Below are 19,211 nucleotides of genomic sequence, written 5' to 3'. Positions count from 1 at the left end.
CTTTTCATAATATGAATGTTTTCTCCCTTTCATTTATTCCTGGAATCAACCAATAACCTTTGATTTAATTATGCAAACTCCAAATTGCACAAAGTATACTACTTAACTGTAGACCCTGTGCATCAAATATATTTTTTCAATATCTGAAGTATACCTCTGAATCATATTTGAATAATTTGATTATTTGAATTGCCTATCCTTTTTCGGAAATAGAATGTCAAATTTTCCTTATTTGAATGCTCCACAGTTTATAGAGATTTTGTAAGGTTACGGGTCATGACAAATAGTGGTAGTTCTATTGGCATGTAACTTATCAAAAGGAGTCTCATAATCCATTGTAAAATCTGCCATGCAATCACCATATGACATTTTATTAAAATATTCAAATTTCATAGTCTACCCAATACGGTCTATGCAACGATACGATTACACACAAATGTGCATCACTATTCCCATAGCACCTAAAAAATGAGATACCATGTAAAATACGTATTCTTTCAAAGAAAAGGCCATGGCAAGGATTTTGCTGTGCATTACTTAAGCGCACATAACTAGATACCAATGTTGTGTCATACCAAAATGCAGAGGTGACGTTTTGTTTATGCAATCCTAGAAAATTTGAAAGCAATTGAACAAACTTTCCACTGCAATGCTAACTCATTTTTTGAAACTGCATATTTCTTAATTCTTGATGTTAGGTGCAGGCACCTCTGGTATTCACAATGTAATACCAAAACACTCTGCACAAGTGCTTTATGCTTGTCACTTGTTTTATTTTGCATGTCTTAAAGTTATATTTTATTAATTTTGATAATCTAATTTATTTGTTTTTCTGCAGAACTGCTGAGTTCCTTCAAGTCTTGGTGAATGTCATCAAATATAATTCATGTTACCTTGATGATCATGTCATTGCAGGCCTAGTTCAGTAAGTTTTCATTGTTTTTTTTCGTCATGTACATGTAGGTCTTAGTATGTGTGACCTGACACCCCAAACCAACAATAAGTCGCAGAAAAATTCTGAGATTTTTATTTAGCTTAGAAATGCACACTCTAAGCTTTGAAATTATATATATATATAACTTGGTAAAAATTGATCAACAATACCCTCACACAAGTACTTATTTCAATGTGGCAGAACTTCAGAGAGAGCTTTGAAAATAAGGAGAAAACAAGGTTTGGAGTTCAGAGTTTATGTATTAAGCATAAAATATGCACCCTGTGCAATCTCTGTGAAACTTCCTAGCAGTCTGTGGAAAATCTTTTCACCAAAGTCTTCTAATTATTTTGTCTAATTTTACTACTTCAAATTTTGACAAAATGAAGAAAAAGAATTACTCTCTTAAATAAGCTAATTTTCAAATATCTACTTCTTGAAGACCAAATTACTATTTTAGCTGTTTACAGACAACCTTCTCTTACAACATAATATTGAATGATTTTGGGGGATCTTATACGCAACAAAGTTGTGGATTGAATCAAAGTAACTCTTACTAGTACATGTAGTTGAGAATGGAAGATGGTAGGAAGTGCCATCGTTGCATAAAAAATCATAAAATTCTCATTGGATATTTAAATGAATGATGATGATGATCATGATGATGATGATGATCATGATGATGATCATGATGATGATGATGATGGTGGTGATGATGACTATAGTATGACGATGATGACGATGATGACGATTGTGACAATGATGATGATCCTTCCTCTACTTTCTTTCAGACATACGTGTTCCATCTGTAGTAGGACAGAGAAAGAGAAAGATATAGAACAAGCCCTTCACGTCTTGGATGCTGTTATCTGCTATAGCTGCCTGCCCAGCGAGTCTTTATATCACTTCATCACTGCCCTCTGTAGGACCGTCAGTGTCAAGCGATTCTGCCAGTCTAGTTGGAAGGTGGGTTACTTGCATTCTTGTGAGCTACACCAGAATGCCAAGGCCAATGCTGAAGGCAGAATGTCTTTGATGCCACCGAGGTCCTTGGAACTTTGAGACCAAAGTCAAGAATAACCGACTAGATGGCAAGGGCAGTGCCAAGGCCACATAATTTTCCTAAAAACAATCGATAGGCTTGATCACAGTAGTACTGATGGTTTCTCAAAAAAAATAGTTCTTCTAACTTATTGTTACCTTCTTATTTATGAAATATTCCTTGGTCTTTTGCTGGCCTCATTCTGGCCTCATTACCCTGAGTCGAAGGCCATGGGCCAAGAACAAAGACCTCCATGGACAAGGCCGTATGATTGAGGATCACAATATTACAAATGATTTCCTGTAAAAATAGTCAGGCCTATACATGTATCTACTGACTTGTTGCTCCCTCTTTATTTCTGAAATATTTATTGGGCCTTGTGTGTGCCTCATTCTGTCCTCATCCAAGGACCTACACTGAGTCCAAGACCGAGAACTTTAAACCTCTTTAGACCAAGGACAAGGCCTCGCGTACCAGAATACTGGTCATCTGCTACAAACGTTTATGCATGTATACATAACACTTCTCATGCGATTGGATCTGAATATGCTATGAAATTCTATAATGTTCTATATGTTCAAGAAAGCAGTTGTAAGATTTTTGGTGCATCATTTAACAATTTTAGTTCTTTTATTCAAATTTCTAGTGGCAATTTACCATGTTAAGAATGAAGAGCCACTTATTGATGTATGTTATTTCTTACATGGTAGGTAGGTTCTTTCCATGCTTGTAATAGACAAATGTGACGTATGTTCTTTTTTTTCTTTTCAGTTAATGCGTAATCTTCTAGGCACCCATCTAGGGCACAGTGCCATCTATACTATGTGTTGTATAATGGAGGACAGGTGAGAGAAACCCACTTAAGTTTTCTAGAAAATTAGGTTAAATTTCATTAAAAATTTGCATGATGATATTGAAGTTTTGCAGATTCATAATTTGGGTGCATGTATACATGCAATTATCCAATAATATTGAACAATTGCCTGACGAAGTCTAGCAGATTGCAGACGAAACATCGCTTTCCAACTACGTTTGATACATCATGAGACAACTGGTTATTTCTTCTTCTCAATCCTTCCACCACGATGAACCTCTTCCAGATCAATATTTAACAAATAATAATAAACAGTTTTTGTATAGCATATATCACAATATGCTATAATGTCCTTAAGAGCTTCCAAAGGACTTGGATATTTTCACCTTGTCAGAATAAGAACAAGAATAAGATGAAATCATGAATAGGATTTCAAACACACTTTAACATAGATAACATGAATTTTAAAGATTAGCAATGAATCATTTTTGGTATAACTCTGAATCTGTTGCAGTCATAACATCAGTGATGTGGTTCTGCTTCGGGGAGCAGTGTTCTTTGTTGGTATGGCACGCTGGGGCTCCATGAAGGTACAGTCTCTACGTCACATCAACTTCACTTCAGTCCTACCGTCATTTGAGAGGGTAAGAAAACAGTGGCATTAAGTTGGGATAATTGATGAATTATGAATGAAGTTATGAATGAAGCGATAAGAGCAGGTCAAGAGTTCTTGTCAAAGTTGGCAGCAATAGTGCACTTTGTGGTTATAAACAAGCTTCTTCCCGAATTACGGGGCCTTGAATGACTTGATTCTTGATCGCAGGGCCGTATTTAGCCCTTGATTACATTTATCATTATCGTGGGTACGTCGTGGCCTAGTGGTTCTGACTCTTGACTTTCAAACAGAGGGTCGTGGGTTCGAATCCTTCAGCAAGAAATTTATTCACACTGTGCTGCACTCAACCCAGGTGAGGTGAATGGGTACCCGGCAGGATATTCCTTGAATGCACGGAGCGCCGGTGATGGTACATGTAGCTCAAGCTAAAGCCGGGGTTATAATAGCAGCGCTTTGTATCCTCAGGCAAAAAGCGCTTTATAAATCCAGCTATTATTATTATGTGCAATCAGGCATGTAGATCAACTGCACAATCAATCACTAAAATTTGTGCTATGGGCCTCAGATATTGATCTGTCTTTGAAATTTATTTCTATTCTTAACTGTATTTCTTATTCCTGCTTTACTCTGTGATCAGGACACAGTTCACTGACTGGTCCAGTTAAACACTCTATTTCAGTTTGCAGAAAAGCACTGGTTACTGACTGTTGCCATGCTAATTATCAGGTAATCACAACCGGTGGGTGTTTCATAAAGCTGTTCGTAAGTTAAGAGCGACTTTAAGAACGACTGGTGATCCTTTCTTGTGGTAAATATGCACCATTCAATGTTCATTGGTGATAGGTTAGCGCGTAAGAAAGGTTCACCAGTCGTTCTTAAAGTCGCACTTAACTTACGAACAGCTTTATGAAACACCCTCCCGGTCAGTTATGATACCTTTCATGAAGTGGAACTAGGGGACCATTTCATGAAAGTTGTTAGGACCGACAAGTTGTCATTATGAGGAGGTTGTCATCACTCCCTCAGTCTCTCCTTTTCTCTTCCTCCCCTTCCATCCTCTTCAACCTTTCCCCTTGTCTTTCTTCATTGCTTACCCCCCCCCCCTCCTTTCCAGGCCCTGACATGTAAGCATGTCTTGGTAGCATATGAAGTGACCATTTCCCTTCAGAGATTGGTCAAAAAGAATGGCATGGACATCCAAGCAATCACTTGGGACATCATCTTAGGAATCATAGAAAAGCTCTTCAGGAATATTGAGGTAATTTGGGTCTCTGATTTTATCTTAGTCATTGCCATATGTTGCTTGCAATAGGCTTACAAAATTAATTTCATAAAAACAGCAATGGAATTTAATTTGAAGCAGTAGCATACAGAATGCTTGTCTAACCAAATATTAATTTAGCTCAGCTGGAATTAAAACTCCATGATATAGTTTTTGACATTTTGTACTTTGTAATAAAAAAGATACAGAACTGTTGTTTGAATAAAAAATTATAATGAATATTTAATATCTTGATAAACATCTGTTAATGAGATTCAGAGAAGTCACAAAAGAGTTTTTCGTTCATAAATGTTGCTAGAAATTCAATTGTTTGTATTTGGCATGTATTTGCTCATGATGCCATATTCCACTCCCCCCACTCAGTGTTTTTTTAGGGTACGCCTATGCTCGTTCCCTCCCTTTGAAAGCACCCCCCTATCGAAGGTCTGCCAAAATGTCTGAACCCCCCTTTCGAGGGCTTTTCGCAGGCTTTTTCTGCCTTGGAGACCCCCCTAAATCCGGAACACTGCTCAATGTACCCCCTATCTCAGGTGAGCTCTCATTCCAACAAAAGGTCCGTACTTTACTTTAATGAAATCATCCTGAATGAGCTTTCAAAACTAGCAGGAATTTGATAAATTTTCTATGTTATTCAAGATAATCTATAACCCCCTTTAAAAATTTCTCAGGAATCCAAAGAGAGAGATGAAGAAACACCCCCTTTTTAAAGAAATCTCCGGGTGAAAATACAAATACACCCCCCCCCCTTTTTTTACAATTCGCGGGCCGGACTTGTCCCGTGAAAAAGTACCCCTTTACCGGACATTTTGGGAACACGCATGCGGTCCTTCCGACCCCGGAGTGGGGGGGCGGGATTCCACTTACCGGTAGTTCTGATTTGTATCATTCTTTTTTTTTATGTTTATTTAGATCCTTATCAATGATTGGCCTAAAGTTATCACCTGACCTGTCATTCATTTTAGCAAACAGGAAAATGTGCTAATGACTGGTGCAAATTGACTTGTTTATTTTAGGAATACGCAGTGAATCATGAGTACCTCCCTACCCAGCTCCACGATCTTCTGACGATGGTGGAGAAACTTTACGAGAGGAACAAATTCAATGGATCGCAGCAACAACTTTTTGCCATAGTGGAAGAGTTTGCACGGTTGAGGCCTGTAAGTGCTATTCAGTTGCCCTACTTCGTGTAATTCAAACATAATTGTAGGAGGTTTCTTTTTTTTTGAGGGGGTTGCGAGTTTGGGGCCTTGAAGTGCTATTCAATTGTTGACTTTTATTTTATTCACGTTGAATAGAGTCACCAGTTGTACAAAAAGTCATTTCAGACAGCTTCATTAAAACGATTAAACGATGCGATTTATTAAAAAATTATGTTGCATCGGATCGCATAGTGTGCGCTGGGCTTAAGAGAGAATTTATTGCAACCACTAGCATATATTACTAGGAATAAATTGAATAAACAAATACTTGATATTTGAACAATCATGATAATTTAAATAAATTTAAATATATTTACTTTTCAATGCATTGTTTCCTCTTCCTCCTCTACAGGATAGTTCTGTTCTGTGTCTCATAAGCTACAGAGCTCTGGCCATTCATCCAACCAAAGAGAATTGGATCCCAAACCTTCTGAAGCTCCTTGATCGTTACTTCAGGTCTGAGAGTCGTACGGTCATCAGGGAGGCTGCTCTCAATGTCTTATCCTCTACACTTCACTCCAGCGGAAGTCTTTATGAGGTATGATATTGTTTTTTATCCTGTGCTTTTCTTGCTTTCGGTCATCATGGTACTTTTGCTTGGAACGCAACCCCTCGCAGCTGGGAGAAAACATTTCCTTAGGTACACGAGCAACGAATCATTTTTGTCTCACCTGCATAGCAGAGTGAGACTATAGGCGCCGCTTTTCCGACAGCGGCGGCGGCGGCGGCGTCAACACCAAATCTTAACCTGAGGTTAAGTTTTTGAAATGACAGCATAACTTAGAAAGTATATGGACCTAGTTCATGAAACTTGGCCATAAGGTTAATCAAGTATTACTGAACATCCTGCCTGAGTTTCATGTCACATGACCAAGGTCAAAGGTCATTTAGGGTCAATGAACTTAGACCATGTTGGGGGAATCAACATCAAAATCTTAACCTAAGGTTAAGTTTTTGAAATGTCATCATAACTTAGAAAATATATGGACCTAGTTCATGAAACTTATACATAAGGTTAATCAAGTATCACTGAACATCCTGCATGAGTTTCACATCACATGACCAAGGTCAAAGGTCATTTAGGGTCAATGAACTTTGGCCGAATTGGGGGTATCTGTTGAATTACCATCATAACTTTGAAAGTTTATGGATCTGATTCATGAAACTTGGACATAATAGTAATCAAGTATTACTGAACATCCTGTGCAAGTTTCAGGTCACATGATCAAGGTCAAAGGTCATTTAGGGTCAATGAACTTTGGCCAAATTGGGGTATTTGTTGAATTACAGCCATAAATTTGAAAGTGTGTTGGTCTAGTTCATAAAACTTGGACATAATAGTAATCAAGTATCACTGAACATCCTGTGCGAGTTTCAGGTCACATGATCAAGGTCAAAGGTCATGTAAGGTCAAAGAACTTTGGCCACGTTGGGGGTATTTGTTGAATTGCCATCATATCTCTATAAGTGTATTGGTCTAGTTCATAAAACGTGGAAATAAGAGTAACCAAGTATCACTGAACATCTTTTGCGAGTTATAGTAGTTTTCAAAATCAGCACTGCTGCTATATTGAATCGCGTGATGCAGGTGAGACGGCCAGAGGCATTCCACTTGTTTCTTTGTTGGGTTGTGGTCAAGACGAAGTAAACTGCCATTGTGTGACAAAGCAAGGTATTCCAGTACCAAAAAAAATCTATCCGAGTACAACTGCAACGCACGTTCCACCATCAATGATGCAGTAATATTCAGTTGAGAAAGAGAATGAATGCCACAATGTGTAGGGGAAGGCGGGGTAAGTTGAGCCACCGCCCCCAGGCCAATAATGAATGAGTCAGACATTATGGTGGTGTCATGTATTGATGACCCATTACATAACCCTTAACCCCACCACATTGTTTTCAACTTTGAAACAAAAAGTACTTTTTAGAGGGAAAAATACAAATTTCAGCCAAAAAAGTAAAAAAGGGTGTGAAATAGATAAGTGTTTTTTACACACACACGTCTTTACATATAATAAAGCATAAGAACAACATTGTCAGTCCAGGTATGGATCTTCATTCTTGTCACAGTCTTTTACATGATGGATACATAAGAAATGTGTGGATGCGAAATTATCGCATTAAGTTCGGACTGGGGTAAGTTGAGCCAGCAAACATGGGGCAAGTTGAGCCATGGTAATTCTTATGGTAATGTAAATAAAAACAAAATCAAACCTTAAAAAGCCATCGATATGCAGGCAGAAAAGAGCAAATTCACATGACAGTTCTTTTACTTTTAGAGAATGTTAGTATTTTTAGAGAATTAGCAAGTGAAAAGACTTTAAATAAAAAATTGACATGCTTGTTCTTCCCGCATACATTTTGTAGATAGTTTTTTTGTGGCTCAACTTACCCTCGAAGGTGGCACAACTTACCCCAAAGATGGGGCAAGTTGTGCCACTTGACATCGTTTTTTTCAAAGGTCACAACGACTTTCAGTGTGAGGGTAGAAAGTTGTATATAGGTGAAAAAGATTTCCCAAGAATCATATTTAAAGGCAAGGTACTTATTTCTACAATATTATTAGCCCTATCAATTCTATCATGCAAAATGCAAAAAGTGTCACAACTTACCCCGCCTTCCCCTACTAATTACATGTGAGTGAACATGAACACAGCGAAGGTACAGTGTTGGACTGTGAAGCACGCTTTCACCCACTCCTTTGTTTTCAACCACGAAGCGGTTTCCTGGGCTCCATTCCTTGGTTATTTAATTAAACACTTTCCTGAAAAGCACGTCTAGTTGTACCATGAGTGTCATACTACACAGACTTAAGTGCTTGAGAAACCTCCATTATTGTCATTACTTTTAAAACTGTTCATCTCTTTTCTCATTTTTTCCAGGATGACCTGATTAAAATGGTAGCTCTCCCACAGCTGAAGTCCATCTGTGATGACCGGGACCCGGTGGTCAGAAACTGTGCGGTCAAGCTGCTGATGGACTCAGCCAAGGTCTGTCAAAGTCCTTTTTGTCTGGACATACTGGACATCATAGAGAAGGTCAGTATGTCTGTTTTTGACCACTGGTTTGCTTTCTTTTCACTATGTACATGCTATCATGTGAACTTTTGTTTTATTCATTGATTGAATTCCCTTTTTTTTTTAAATTGAAATTATACAAAATCAGTATTGATATACAAAGTTACAAACATAAAGCATCAAAATGAGCATTACAAGACTTTTTGTTAATACTTCAAAATATCACGACATTCTAGTATTTTCATTTATGTGTTCATTTTTGTCCGTTGAGGTTTCAGTATAATATCTGTACCACATGTTTGAAATTTTGTTAAGTTGGTTTGTTGGTTGTTTTTGCTTTTGTTTGTAGCTCTGTGTTTATTTGTTTAATAAATTGAGAAATGAAACAATCTTAGACTACAAGATAAAGGTAAAGATTCAGATTAAGTATTTTATTGTTGTTAAAATCTTTGAGCTTGAGCTAATCATTATGCATTTTGAATTAACCCATTCTTTATTCGCTGCTTCCAGGTTGTAATGAAGACCATGCATGTGAGATCACATGCAGGGGGAGCAGCATCAGCAGAGTCTCATCACACGTCACATCTTACACCCCATTCAGAAGAGGAAAGAGACTTGGTGGACGTGATGACGGCCGTCACAGGTCTGCTTGAGCTTTTCAAGGTAGGTTCTATTAGTCTTCCTGGATGAGTGAGCAAGTACCTGTGGGATGAGGATCATGGTAATGTGATGCTGGTAAACGTGGAGCTGGTGGTGGTGGCAATGGTGGATGTGATGGTGTTGATGATTGATGGTGGTGGTAGTCATGGTGGTGGTGATGGTGATGATGATGATGACGATGATATGATATGGTATGGTATGAAATATTATATGGTATGGTTGTCACGTGGGAGTGACTTTTTTTAAAAATTATTTACCTACTGCTGCTTGACACCAAATAAGGAATACGTAAAACTGATAAATACGGTTATTTAAAGTATTAATCAAATCTCTGAAATCATTATGTTGTTTCCTTTTGATTTGCTTTAACAATAATTGTACATGAAAATATACGTGAATACTGATAACAAAATATAACTTAACTTAACAATAATTGTTGACTCGAGCCCCCATCATCTCTTCTGGCCTGACATGCCCCACTCGGCCCTGGTGGACGGTCCAGTTCCTGGCCTCCGCAGCTTGTGATGTCTCTTCCACTTGGCCTCCCCAGACAGTGTTGCCCCTTGATGAGTAGCCCCCAGATCAGCGAGATGTGGCTGCAACAAATTAGTGGACGAGATCAAGCCCCCAATGATGACATGAGTTTTGACGAATCATGTCGGTGGAGAACCGGCGCACAGTGGGCCGGGGCGAAACAAAAGTGCGCCAAAAGTCATTTTGGGCAATTTCAGATTTTTAATTTTTGTCATGCCCAGCTGAAAGATAACACTTTGAAGAATACTTCAGCAAAATATTTCATTCTGGAATTTGCATAAAGGTTGTTAATTTCCTACCTCAAATCGAAAAATGTGACATTTTGCGAAATGTCGCTTATACATGTATGACAACCTAGTTGAAAAACAGGCCATTTCACAGAAGGTTTTTCTTGTAGGAATCTGAAATGGCTCCCACATAATCCTGATTTATTCTTTTTTCGTGTGAAAGGGTTCAAAGTAGATAAAAAACACCTTTCAGGAGGTTTATAGGATGATTATTCCTCGAAATAGGCTGAAAATCCATGTTTTTTGCATTTACATAAGAAACGTTTGGATTTCCGTGGATTTCCGTCTAAATTCTATAAGCATCATTTTTTCCGATGTCTAAGCTTTAAGTCGATACCAAATTTAGCTGCCCGTTTTTGCCCGTTTTCATGTTAGAGCCGATTTTACTTGACACAACACCCCCAAAACCTGCTAAAAAACGGTCATTTTTATACCGCGCAGTCATCGTAGCGCACCGTATGGGTGTACATTGCCGTTCGCTTTTGCACGGCAAGGACGACTCCCCTTCCATTCCATGAAAATGAAAATTCCGGGCATAATATAAATAAAATAAAGGTTGCTAACGCAAATGAGGGCTATACCCACAACTCTTCCAGATATAAAACTTACTTGTAGAATAATTTCAGCCAAAAACCCTCCTCATAGTAATACATTCGTGGTGTTATATACTCTGCGTTTTACACAAGTCAACACAGATTGATAAAAGCACGGTTAATATTTTTCAGATTTTAAAGTTTCTTTTTATATAAATCTAATTAATGATCATTTCGATGCCATAAAATTATTTTCGGCATCTCATACACACTTTTTAGGCATGCGTGAAGCATAAACCAACATTCACTCTGGTCAATCTTAAACTAGTACATAACACAAAGTTTATATACTACACATTGTTAAGCGTAATTTGTCTTTTCACAGATAGGTTTTAAGTAGCCAATCAAAATTTGGTATCAAGGTGACGTCATATCGGCTTTAAATTATGTTCAGTCGATTCTACGCCCAAAATTACCCATAATCAACATGTTAAAGTAAAAATCTAACACGGAATATAATTTTGGCGCACTTTCAACTCATTCTGGCCCAATGTGCGGCGGCAGCTGGGGTCGTTATCTCGTCACCGACGTAGTCCCTCAGTTTTAACTTGACTGCCTATACTAACATCTGTGGTCTATTCTAGCCTAGGTGGTTCTCCCTGAATTACTGAAATTAACCTCCTAATATACCCTACTGTTACTAGGACTAACTGTAAAATTTCTATAAAGTAATTCAAAGAATTTCAATAACAGATGAATGCATAAAGCAACACATTCTTAATAACAAAAGACTTCCTGTGCATCTGTACACCTACATTTTCATCAATGCTAAAGCACAGTAATAGCTATTTATGACACCTGTATGAAAATGCCTACCTAATACGAAATATTTCTAACACTTGAACAAAATATGGCATCCACCTGATCTTGTACTCTAAGGGGGGGTATCAAACGTTTCCAACGCTTGCTTTTGAAATATTCAAAACATATGTACATTTTACCTAGGTTTAAATATTCACAACACATGAACTATCTTTATAAACTCAGAACATGAGTCTAATCAAAGGAATTAAATTCAATTAATTTCTTCCCTGACAATGGTATGGTATGGTATGGTATGATATGATATATGATGAGACATGATATGATATGATGATGATGATGATAATGACGAGGTTGATAATGATGATGATGATGATGATGGTGTTGATGATTGATGGTGGTGATAGTCATGGTGATGGTGGTGGTGGTGGTGGTGATGGTGATGATGATGATGATAATGATGATGGTGATGATGATGATGATGATGATTTGGTCTGGAATGAAATATGGTATGAAATATGATATGATATGATATGGTATGGTATGATATATGATATGATATGATAGGAAATATATATGAGATGATAATGATGTTGATGATGATGATGTTGATGATGATGATGATGATGATGATGATGATGATGATGATGATGATGATGATAGAGTGATTATAATCAATATGATAAGGAGAAGGCTATGGAAAATGAAATAATATGGAAAGTGATATAATGATCGTAGACAGTGAATGGCACTGATATTGAATGACTTAAATGTGTACCTTAGTGGTATTACAATGTAGATACTGATGAATAACAGAAATGAACTTAAAAACCTATAAGGAAAGGGAATAAAACTGATCATAATAAAAACTGTTGCTTTGCGAATATTTAAATCACTGCTTTTAATCAATCATTTATATGTTCCTTATCTCTCAGATCAAGATGTATCGTGTTCCCTCCTCCCATGCTGTATTTGCATTCGAGTTGCTAGGCAACCACATGAAGCAGCAATATGAAAACAAATACAACTCTGACATGGCAAGCAACATCAGAGCCAAGGTATTATTTTGTTTCTCTCTTTAGCGCCCAGTAATATAAAGCTTCAGGGTTCCCAGCCCATCAGGGAAATCAGGGAAAATTATTTTACTTTTTTTCTCCAGTCAGGGAAATGTCAGGGAATTTGATAAAAAAATACCTCAAATCAGGGGAAAATGCCTCAAATGAGGGAAAAATCAGGGAGTTTTGATCAGCCAAAAAGTCGAAAGCACGGTAGTCAGTCAGACTCTGTTATACATGTATTTTGTTGCTTATCAAAACAACATCCATTGAATAACTGGTTATGGTGGTACTGATTCGGATTACATTATTGTTTTTATACTGAAAATGCATGTAATTCGCTGCAACAACTTAGAAAACATGTGAAACTGGGAATGGGTTCAAATGATTATCAGGAAATGTTTAAACTTCATCAGGCAAAAATCAGGGAATTTTATTTTCTTGAAAAGCTGGGAACCCTGAGCTTAGGATGGATCATGGGGCTTGTGTCTAGGATCGGTTGCATTGATTACTGTGTATGATCAATCTTAAGAATCAGCTCTATGATCAATTACAAAGCTTTATGTTACGAGGCCCAGGGTTGAAGATACACGACCCTGTCTTAATGGAGAAACCTATATCAGGGGCACGTAACATGAAGCTTAGCGATTGATCGTGGGGCTGGTGTCAAGAATTGATTGCATTGATTATTTTGTATGATCAATCTTAAGAATCAGCTCTATGATCAATTACTAAGCTTTATGTTACGAGGCCAGGGTTGAAGATACACGACCCTGTCTTAATGGAGAAACCTATATCAGGGGCACGTAACATGAAGCTTAGCGATTGATCATGGGGCTGGTGTCAAGAATTGATTGCATTGATTACTGCGTATGATCAATCTTAAGAATCAGCTCTATGATCAATTACTAAGCTTTATGTTATGAGGCCAGGGTTGAAGATACAGGACCCTGTCTTAATGGAGAAACCTATATCAGGGGCACGTAACATGAAGCTTAGCGATTGTTCATGGGGCTAGTGTCTAGGATTGATTGCATTGATTACTGTATGATCAATCTTAAGAATCAGCTCTATGATCAATTACTAAGCTTTATGTTACGAGGCCAGGGTTGAAGATACACGACCCTGTCTTAATGGAGAAACCTATATCAGGGGCACGTAACATGAAGCTTAGCGATTGTTCATGGGGCTGGTGTCAAGAATTGATTGCATTGATTACTGTGTATGATCAATCTTAAGAATCAGCTCTATGATCAATTACAAAGCTTTATGTTACGAGGCCCCAGGGTTGAAGATACACGACCCTGTCTTAATGGAGAAACCTATATCAGGGGCACGTAACATGAAGCTTAGCGATTGATCATGGAGCTAGTGTCTACGATTGATTGCATTGATTACTGTGTATGATCGATCTTAAGAATCAGCTCTATGATCAATTACTAAGCTTTATGTTACGAGGCCCAGGGTTGAAGATACACGACCCTGTCTTAATGGAGAAACCTATATCAGGGGCACGTAACATGAAGCTTAGCGATTGATCATGGGGCTGGTGTCAAGGATTGATTGCATTGATTACAGTGTATGATCAATCTTAAGAATCAGCTCTATGATCAATTACTAAGCTTTATGTTACGAGGCCCAGGGTTGAAGATACACGACCCTGTCTTAATGGAGAAACCTATATCAGGGGCACGTAACATGAAGCTTAGCGATTGATCATGGGGCTGGTGTCTAGGATTGATTGCATTGATTATTGTGTATGATCAATCTTAAGAATCAGCTCTATGATCAATTACTAAGCTTTATGTTACGAGGCCCAGGGTTGAAGATACACGACCCTGTCTTAATGGAGAAACCTATATCAGGGGCACGTAACATGAAGCTTAGCGATTGATCATGGGGCTGGTGTCTACGATTGATTGCATTGATTATTGTGTATGATCAATCTTAAGAATCAGCTCTATGATCAATTACTAAGCCTTATGTTACGAGGCCCAGGGTTGAAGATACACGACCCTGTCTTAATGGAGAAACCTATATCAGGGGCACGTAACATGAAGCTTAGCGATTGTTCATGGGGCTAGTGTCTAGGATTGATTGCATTGATTACTGTATGATCAATCTTAAGAATCAGCTCTATGATCAATTACTAAGCTTTATGTTACGAGGCCAGGGTTGAAGATACACGACCCTGTCTTAATGGAGAAACCTATATCAGGGGCACGTAACATGAAGCTTAGCGATTGATCGTGGGGCTGGTGTCAAGAATTGATTGCATTGATTACTGTGTATGATCAATCTTAAGAATCAGCTCTATGATCAATTACTAAGCTTTATGTTACGAGGCCCCAGGGTTGAAGATACACGACCCTGTCTTAATGGAGAAACCTATATCAGGGGCACGTAACATGAAGCTTAGCGATTGATCATGGGGCTGGTGTCAAGAATTGATTGCATTGATTACTGCGTATGATCAATCTTAAGAATCAGCTCTATGATCAATTACAAAGCTTTATGTTACGAGGCCAGGGTTGAAGATACACGACCCTGTCTTAATGGAGAAACCTATATCAGGGGCACGTAACATGAAGCTTAGCGATTGTTCATGGGGCTGGTGTCTACGATTGATTGCATTGATTACTGTATGATCAATCTTAAGAATCAGCTCTATGATCAATTACTAAGCTTTATGTTACGAGGCCAGGGTTGAAGATACACGACCCTGTCTTAATGGAGAAACCTATATCAGGGGCACGTAACATGAAGCTTAGCGATTGATCGTGGGGCTAGTGTCTACGATTGATTGCATCGATTATTGTGTATGATCAATCTGAAGAATCAGCTCTATGATCAATTACTAAGCTTTATGTTACGAGGCCCAGGGTTGAAGATACACGACCCTGTCTTAATGGAGAAACCTATATCAGGGGCACGTAACATGAAGCTTAGCGATGGATCATGGGGCTGGTGTCTAGGATTGATTGCATTGATTATTGTGTATGATCAATCTTAAGAATCAGCTCTATGATCAATTACTAAGCTTTATGTTACGAGGCCCAGGGTTGAAGATACACGACCCTGTCTTAATGGAGAAACCTATATCAGGGGCACGTAACATGAAGCTTAGCGATTGATCATGGGGCTAGTGTCTAGGATTGATTGCATTGATTATTGTGTATGATCGATCTTAAGAATCAGCTCTATGATCAATTACTAAGCTTTATGTTAAGGGCCCAGGGTCTTGTAACACAAAGATTTGCAATTGATCATACAATTGACTTTATGATTGATTGTACATTGTAGTCAATGGAATCAATCGTAGAAAAATGTTCTACGATCGTTGCTAAGCTTTGTGTTACGGGCGCCAGCTCTCGATTTACTACTAACATTCAATTACTCAGAGCAACTGCAGTGTTCTGTAAGTATCCATTTTAATAATTGTTTGGTACATGTATTTTTAGTTATTTTTATAATTGTTATTACTGATATTGTTTTTTTTTTCTTTTTAACATCAATTTATACTCCTGAAGATGACAAGAACACACTTATTGAAACGTCGAGTTTGGGTGGTCCTTTTCAGGACCAGCACTTGCCCAAGAAAGATACATGGTGTACTGTGAAACCTACTACACTATTCTTTTTCGCCATGGAAACCATCAGAAGTTACAATTTATACTTCTATGCATTTTTGTAGTTATTCATTAACCATATGAAATTCATTCACTTATCTTTTCATTATTTCAGTCATTCTTTTATTACAGTACATGTATATAACAAAATTATCAGTGTATAGACTTGGAGGTTAGTCAATCGCCAAACAGTTTTTGCTCAATTGACCAAAGTCTTGGCCCACACTTTGGTCTAGGAGGGACATTGTGCAAGATACAAATGTCTAATTTGCCAGTTATTTCATTGTCATAATAATGGCATATAATGACAATGACTCAATCAGCAAAAATTCTTTGGAGCAAACTTCTTCTTTAGTTTCTGATGAATGCTCACGTGGATAGCATGCACATTAGTCTGTGAATGAAGATGTGCAAGACACATATTTCAAATGTTTCAGGAACTGCGTTGTCTTAGTAAATGGCATGTGTATAAATGGCATTGCCATTGTATTATGTTCATCAGCTATAGCCATTATGAAGGTATCGGGGTACTAATAACTTTTTGTGCTTTTTCTAATGTATTTTATTTGTGTTCATATCTATATATTTATTCATTCATTCAATCACACATTAATTTGCATATATTCTTTTTTATCCACTTGTTCATTCATTTCTTTTCAAATCCCTGTTTACAGGTGTTTGAGTTCCTGCTTCAGCTAAGAGCAGATAGCATGTGTAGACTGGGCTTTCCAGGAGAGAATGGAATCTACAAATATAGCCCTCATATTCTATGTGATTCAAGGTGAGATTGATTTTAAAAATCACTATTTTCTTGCTTTAAAGATAAGTACCAGTTGTTGTGGTAACAATTTTAAAATGAGTTCAAACAGAATCCAATGAAATTACCACCAAAGTGTTTGTATGTATAAATAAAAAAAATTGCTCTGGAAGAAAATCCGTAATTGCTGAGAAATGAGCAAAATAAGCACGAAATTCCATAAAATGTCAGGTATTTTTTGAAGCAATATTAATACACTCTCCCACATATGCTTTTCTGTGTTAGTGATCATCAGAATTATTGATTTTGAGCTAAGATTTCATGATTTTACAAAGAAAAGCTTATATTAATGTACCAGATCTAGATAATGATATTTTGACAGTTAACCTTGATTTAAAAGACTTTCTCATGAAATAATTGTTTGCTGCAACTACTGTCTTTTACCTTTATTTTTTATTTCTTTGGTAATATGAAGGTGTTGGTTAGCATTGGATTGACTTTTCAAAAAACTGAGCTGTAACATCTCAATTGTTACCAGTGTCTAATAAGTTGTAAAAATGAGGCCCTGAAAAAATGAAAGTCACTATTTAGTGCTTCAAAGAGTAAAGATGTAAAATTGACCAGAAACACCATCTCAATTTTATTCCAAGTACCGTACCACTTTTGTCCCCAGCAGAAATATCAAAAGAATGATATTTCAGTTACAGATATCTGCATGAATTTGATTGTTTTTGGGGGAGGTTTTTATCCATCTCAACTTTGTAAATACAATAACCAAAAAAAATGTTCAGGATTTTTTATTAACACATCTTGATATGTGTATGTCATGGTTGTTGCATTTGTATGTTTTGTAGTGAAAAAAAAATAGTCAGTTATTATTATAAATGACATGTTCCCCTCAAAGTAAACTCCAAAGGATGCTGGGAATGTCAGTAGTGCCTTGCCTTTAGATGGATGAATTTGGTGCTTCTTCTTTCTGTGTCACAGATTGGAAACTGAATTAGCAGGAAAGACGTCTCCACCGGTATGCAGTTCACCACCTCCAGGTGAAAGGCACCTTAAACCGACAATCATCCCTTTCATCCGAGCATTTAAAATCGTCACAACATGCTTGAGAGAGGTAAGAGAAATGTACATCGGTAGATTTCAGTAAGGCTAGCTTGTCTTCGGAATATGTCTCAATAAAACCTGGTTAACAACTATGATACAGTATACCTCGGCGACAGCACACAACAATTTTTAAATCACCAATTCATAAAAGATTGGGTTCTTATTTACATTGAAGTACATGTACATGTATGCAATGCTTTCAAATCATCAGATCTTTAAAAATGATTTTGAATATGTGTCGGACATACAAAACTTTGCAAAGCTGCCAAGTAGTACAGACTTTCCGTATTTCGTACTGAAAAATTAGAATAATACTGATTTCTAAATTTTCAGTTTTATGTGTTGTCCTATGGTATTTTTTTGAAAATACTGATTTACTCACCAAAGTACTGATTTTCAGCTTTAGAAATACTGAAGTATTCTTGTTCAGGTTGGCAGCTCTGACTTTGTATTATTCATGGAATTTCATTTTGGTTTTTAGAAACATATTCATGAGACCACAGCATCGTAACATGCATGTCTTCAAATATTTAAGGCATGAATTTTGTATGCTGTTGTTTTGACTATTTTCATTGTAATTACAAACTTAGTATGCATTTCTTATAACAAACTTTAGAAAACTATATTACATTGGTTTGGTAAAATGCCGTATAAATAAAATCGTAGATTTAAAAAGAAGCGTAGCTCTCAAAAATTTGAAATCCTTTCTGAAACAGTCGTGAAAATAGTTCATGGGCATATGGATTGTGAAACTCACCTTTCAAAGAAATCAATGCGCTGAAGATGGAGGAAGCGCACCGTAAAAAACGCATTTAAAGTTAAGCCCAAAGTTTTCTGCTTTCTAGACCTGAAATTCTGCTTTCTTCTGCTTTACAAACCTCAAATTCTGCTTTCTAAATTTCTTCACTTTGAAATTCTTA

At 37.2% G+C, this 19,211-nt stretch overlaps 1 protein-coding gene across 2 annotated transcripts in view; it reads left to right on the top strand.

The window, feature by feature from the left end:
• Positions 1 to 19,211, top strand: part of LOC129268960 (tuberin-like) — a 57,504-nt gene that overhangs the window by 8,921 nt on the left and 29,372 nt on the right. For both annotated transcript variants that reach the window (XM_064105135.1, XM_064105134.1), the window contains exons 7-18: positions 839 to 925; positions 1,726 to 1,900; positions 2,748 to 2,821; positions 3,305 to 3,434; positions 4,521 to 4,664; positions 5,702 to 5,845; positions 6,240 to 6,425; positions 8,770 to 8,925; positions 9,415 to 9,567; positions 12,676 to 12,798; positions 17,099 to 17,205; positions 18,169 to 18,301. In XM_064105135.1, coding sequence (XP_063961205.1) covers positions 839 to 925; positions 1,726 to 1,900; positions 2,748 to 2,821; positions 3,305 to 3,434; positions 4,521 to 4,664; positions 5,702 to 5,845; positions 6,240 to 6,425; positions 8,770 to 8,925; positions 9,415 to 9,567; positions 12,676 to 12,798; positions 17,099 to 17,205; positions 18,169 to 18,301 — 1,612 coding nt within the window. The remainder of the gene's footprint in view (positions 1 to 838; positions 926 to 1,725; positions 1,901 to 2,747; positions 2,822 to 3,304; positions 3,435 to 4,520; positions 4,665 to 5,701; positions 5,846 to 6,239; positions 6,426 to 8,769; positions 8,926 to 9,414; positions 9,568 to 12,675; positions 12,799 to 17,098; positions 17,206 to 18,168; positions 18,302 to 19,211) is intronic.

This window comes from Lytechinus pictus, chromosome 10 (genome assembly GCF_037042905.1).
Source record: "Lytechinus pictus isolate F3 Inbred chromosome 10, Lp3.0, whole genome shotgun sequence".
Taxonomy (NCBI): domain Eukaryota; kingdom Metazoa; phylum Echinodermata; class Echinoidea; order Temnopleuroida; family Toxopneustidae; genus Lytechinus; species Lytechinus pictus.
The sequence above is the reverse complement of the archived record's forward strand: the minus strand, read 5'-3'. Positions and strand labels throughout refer to the sequence as shown.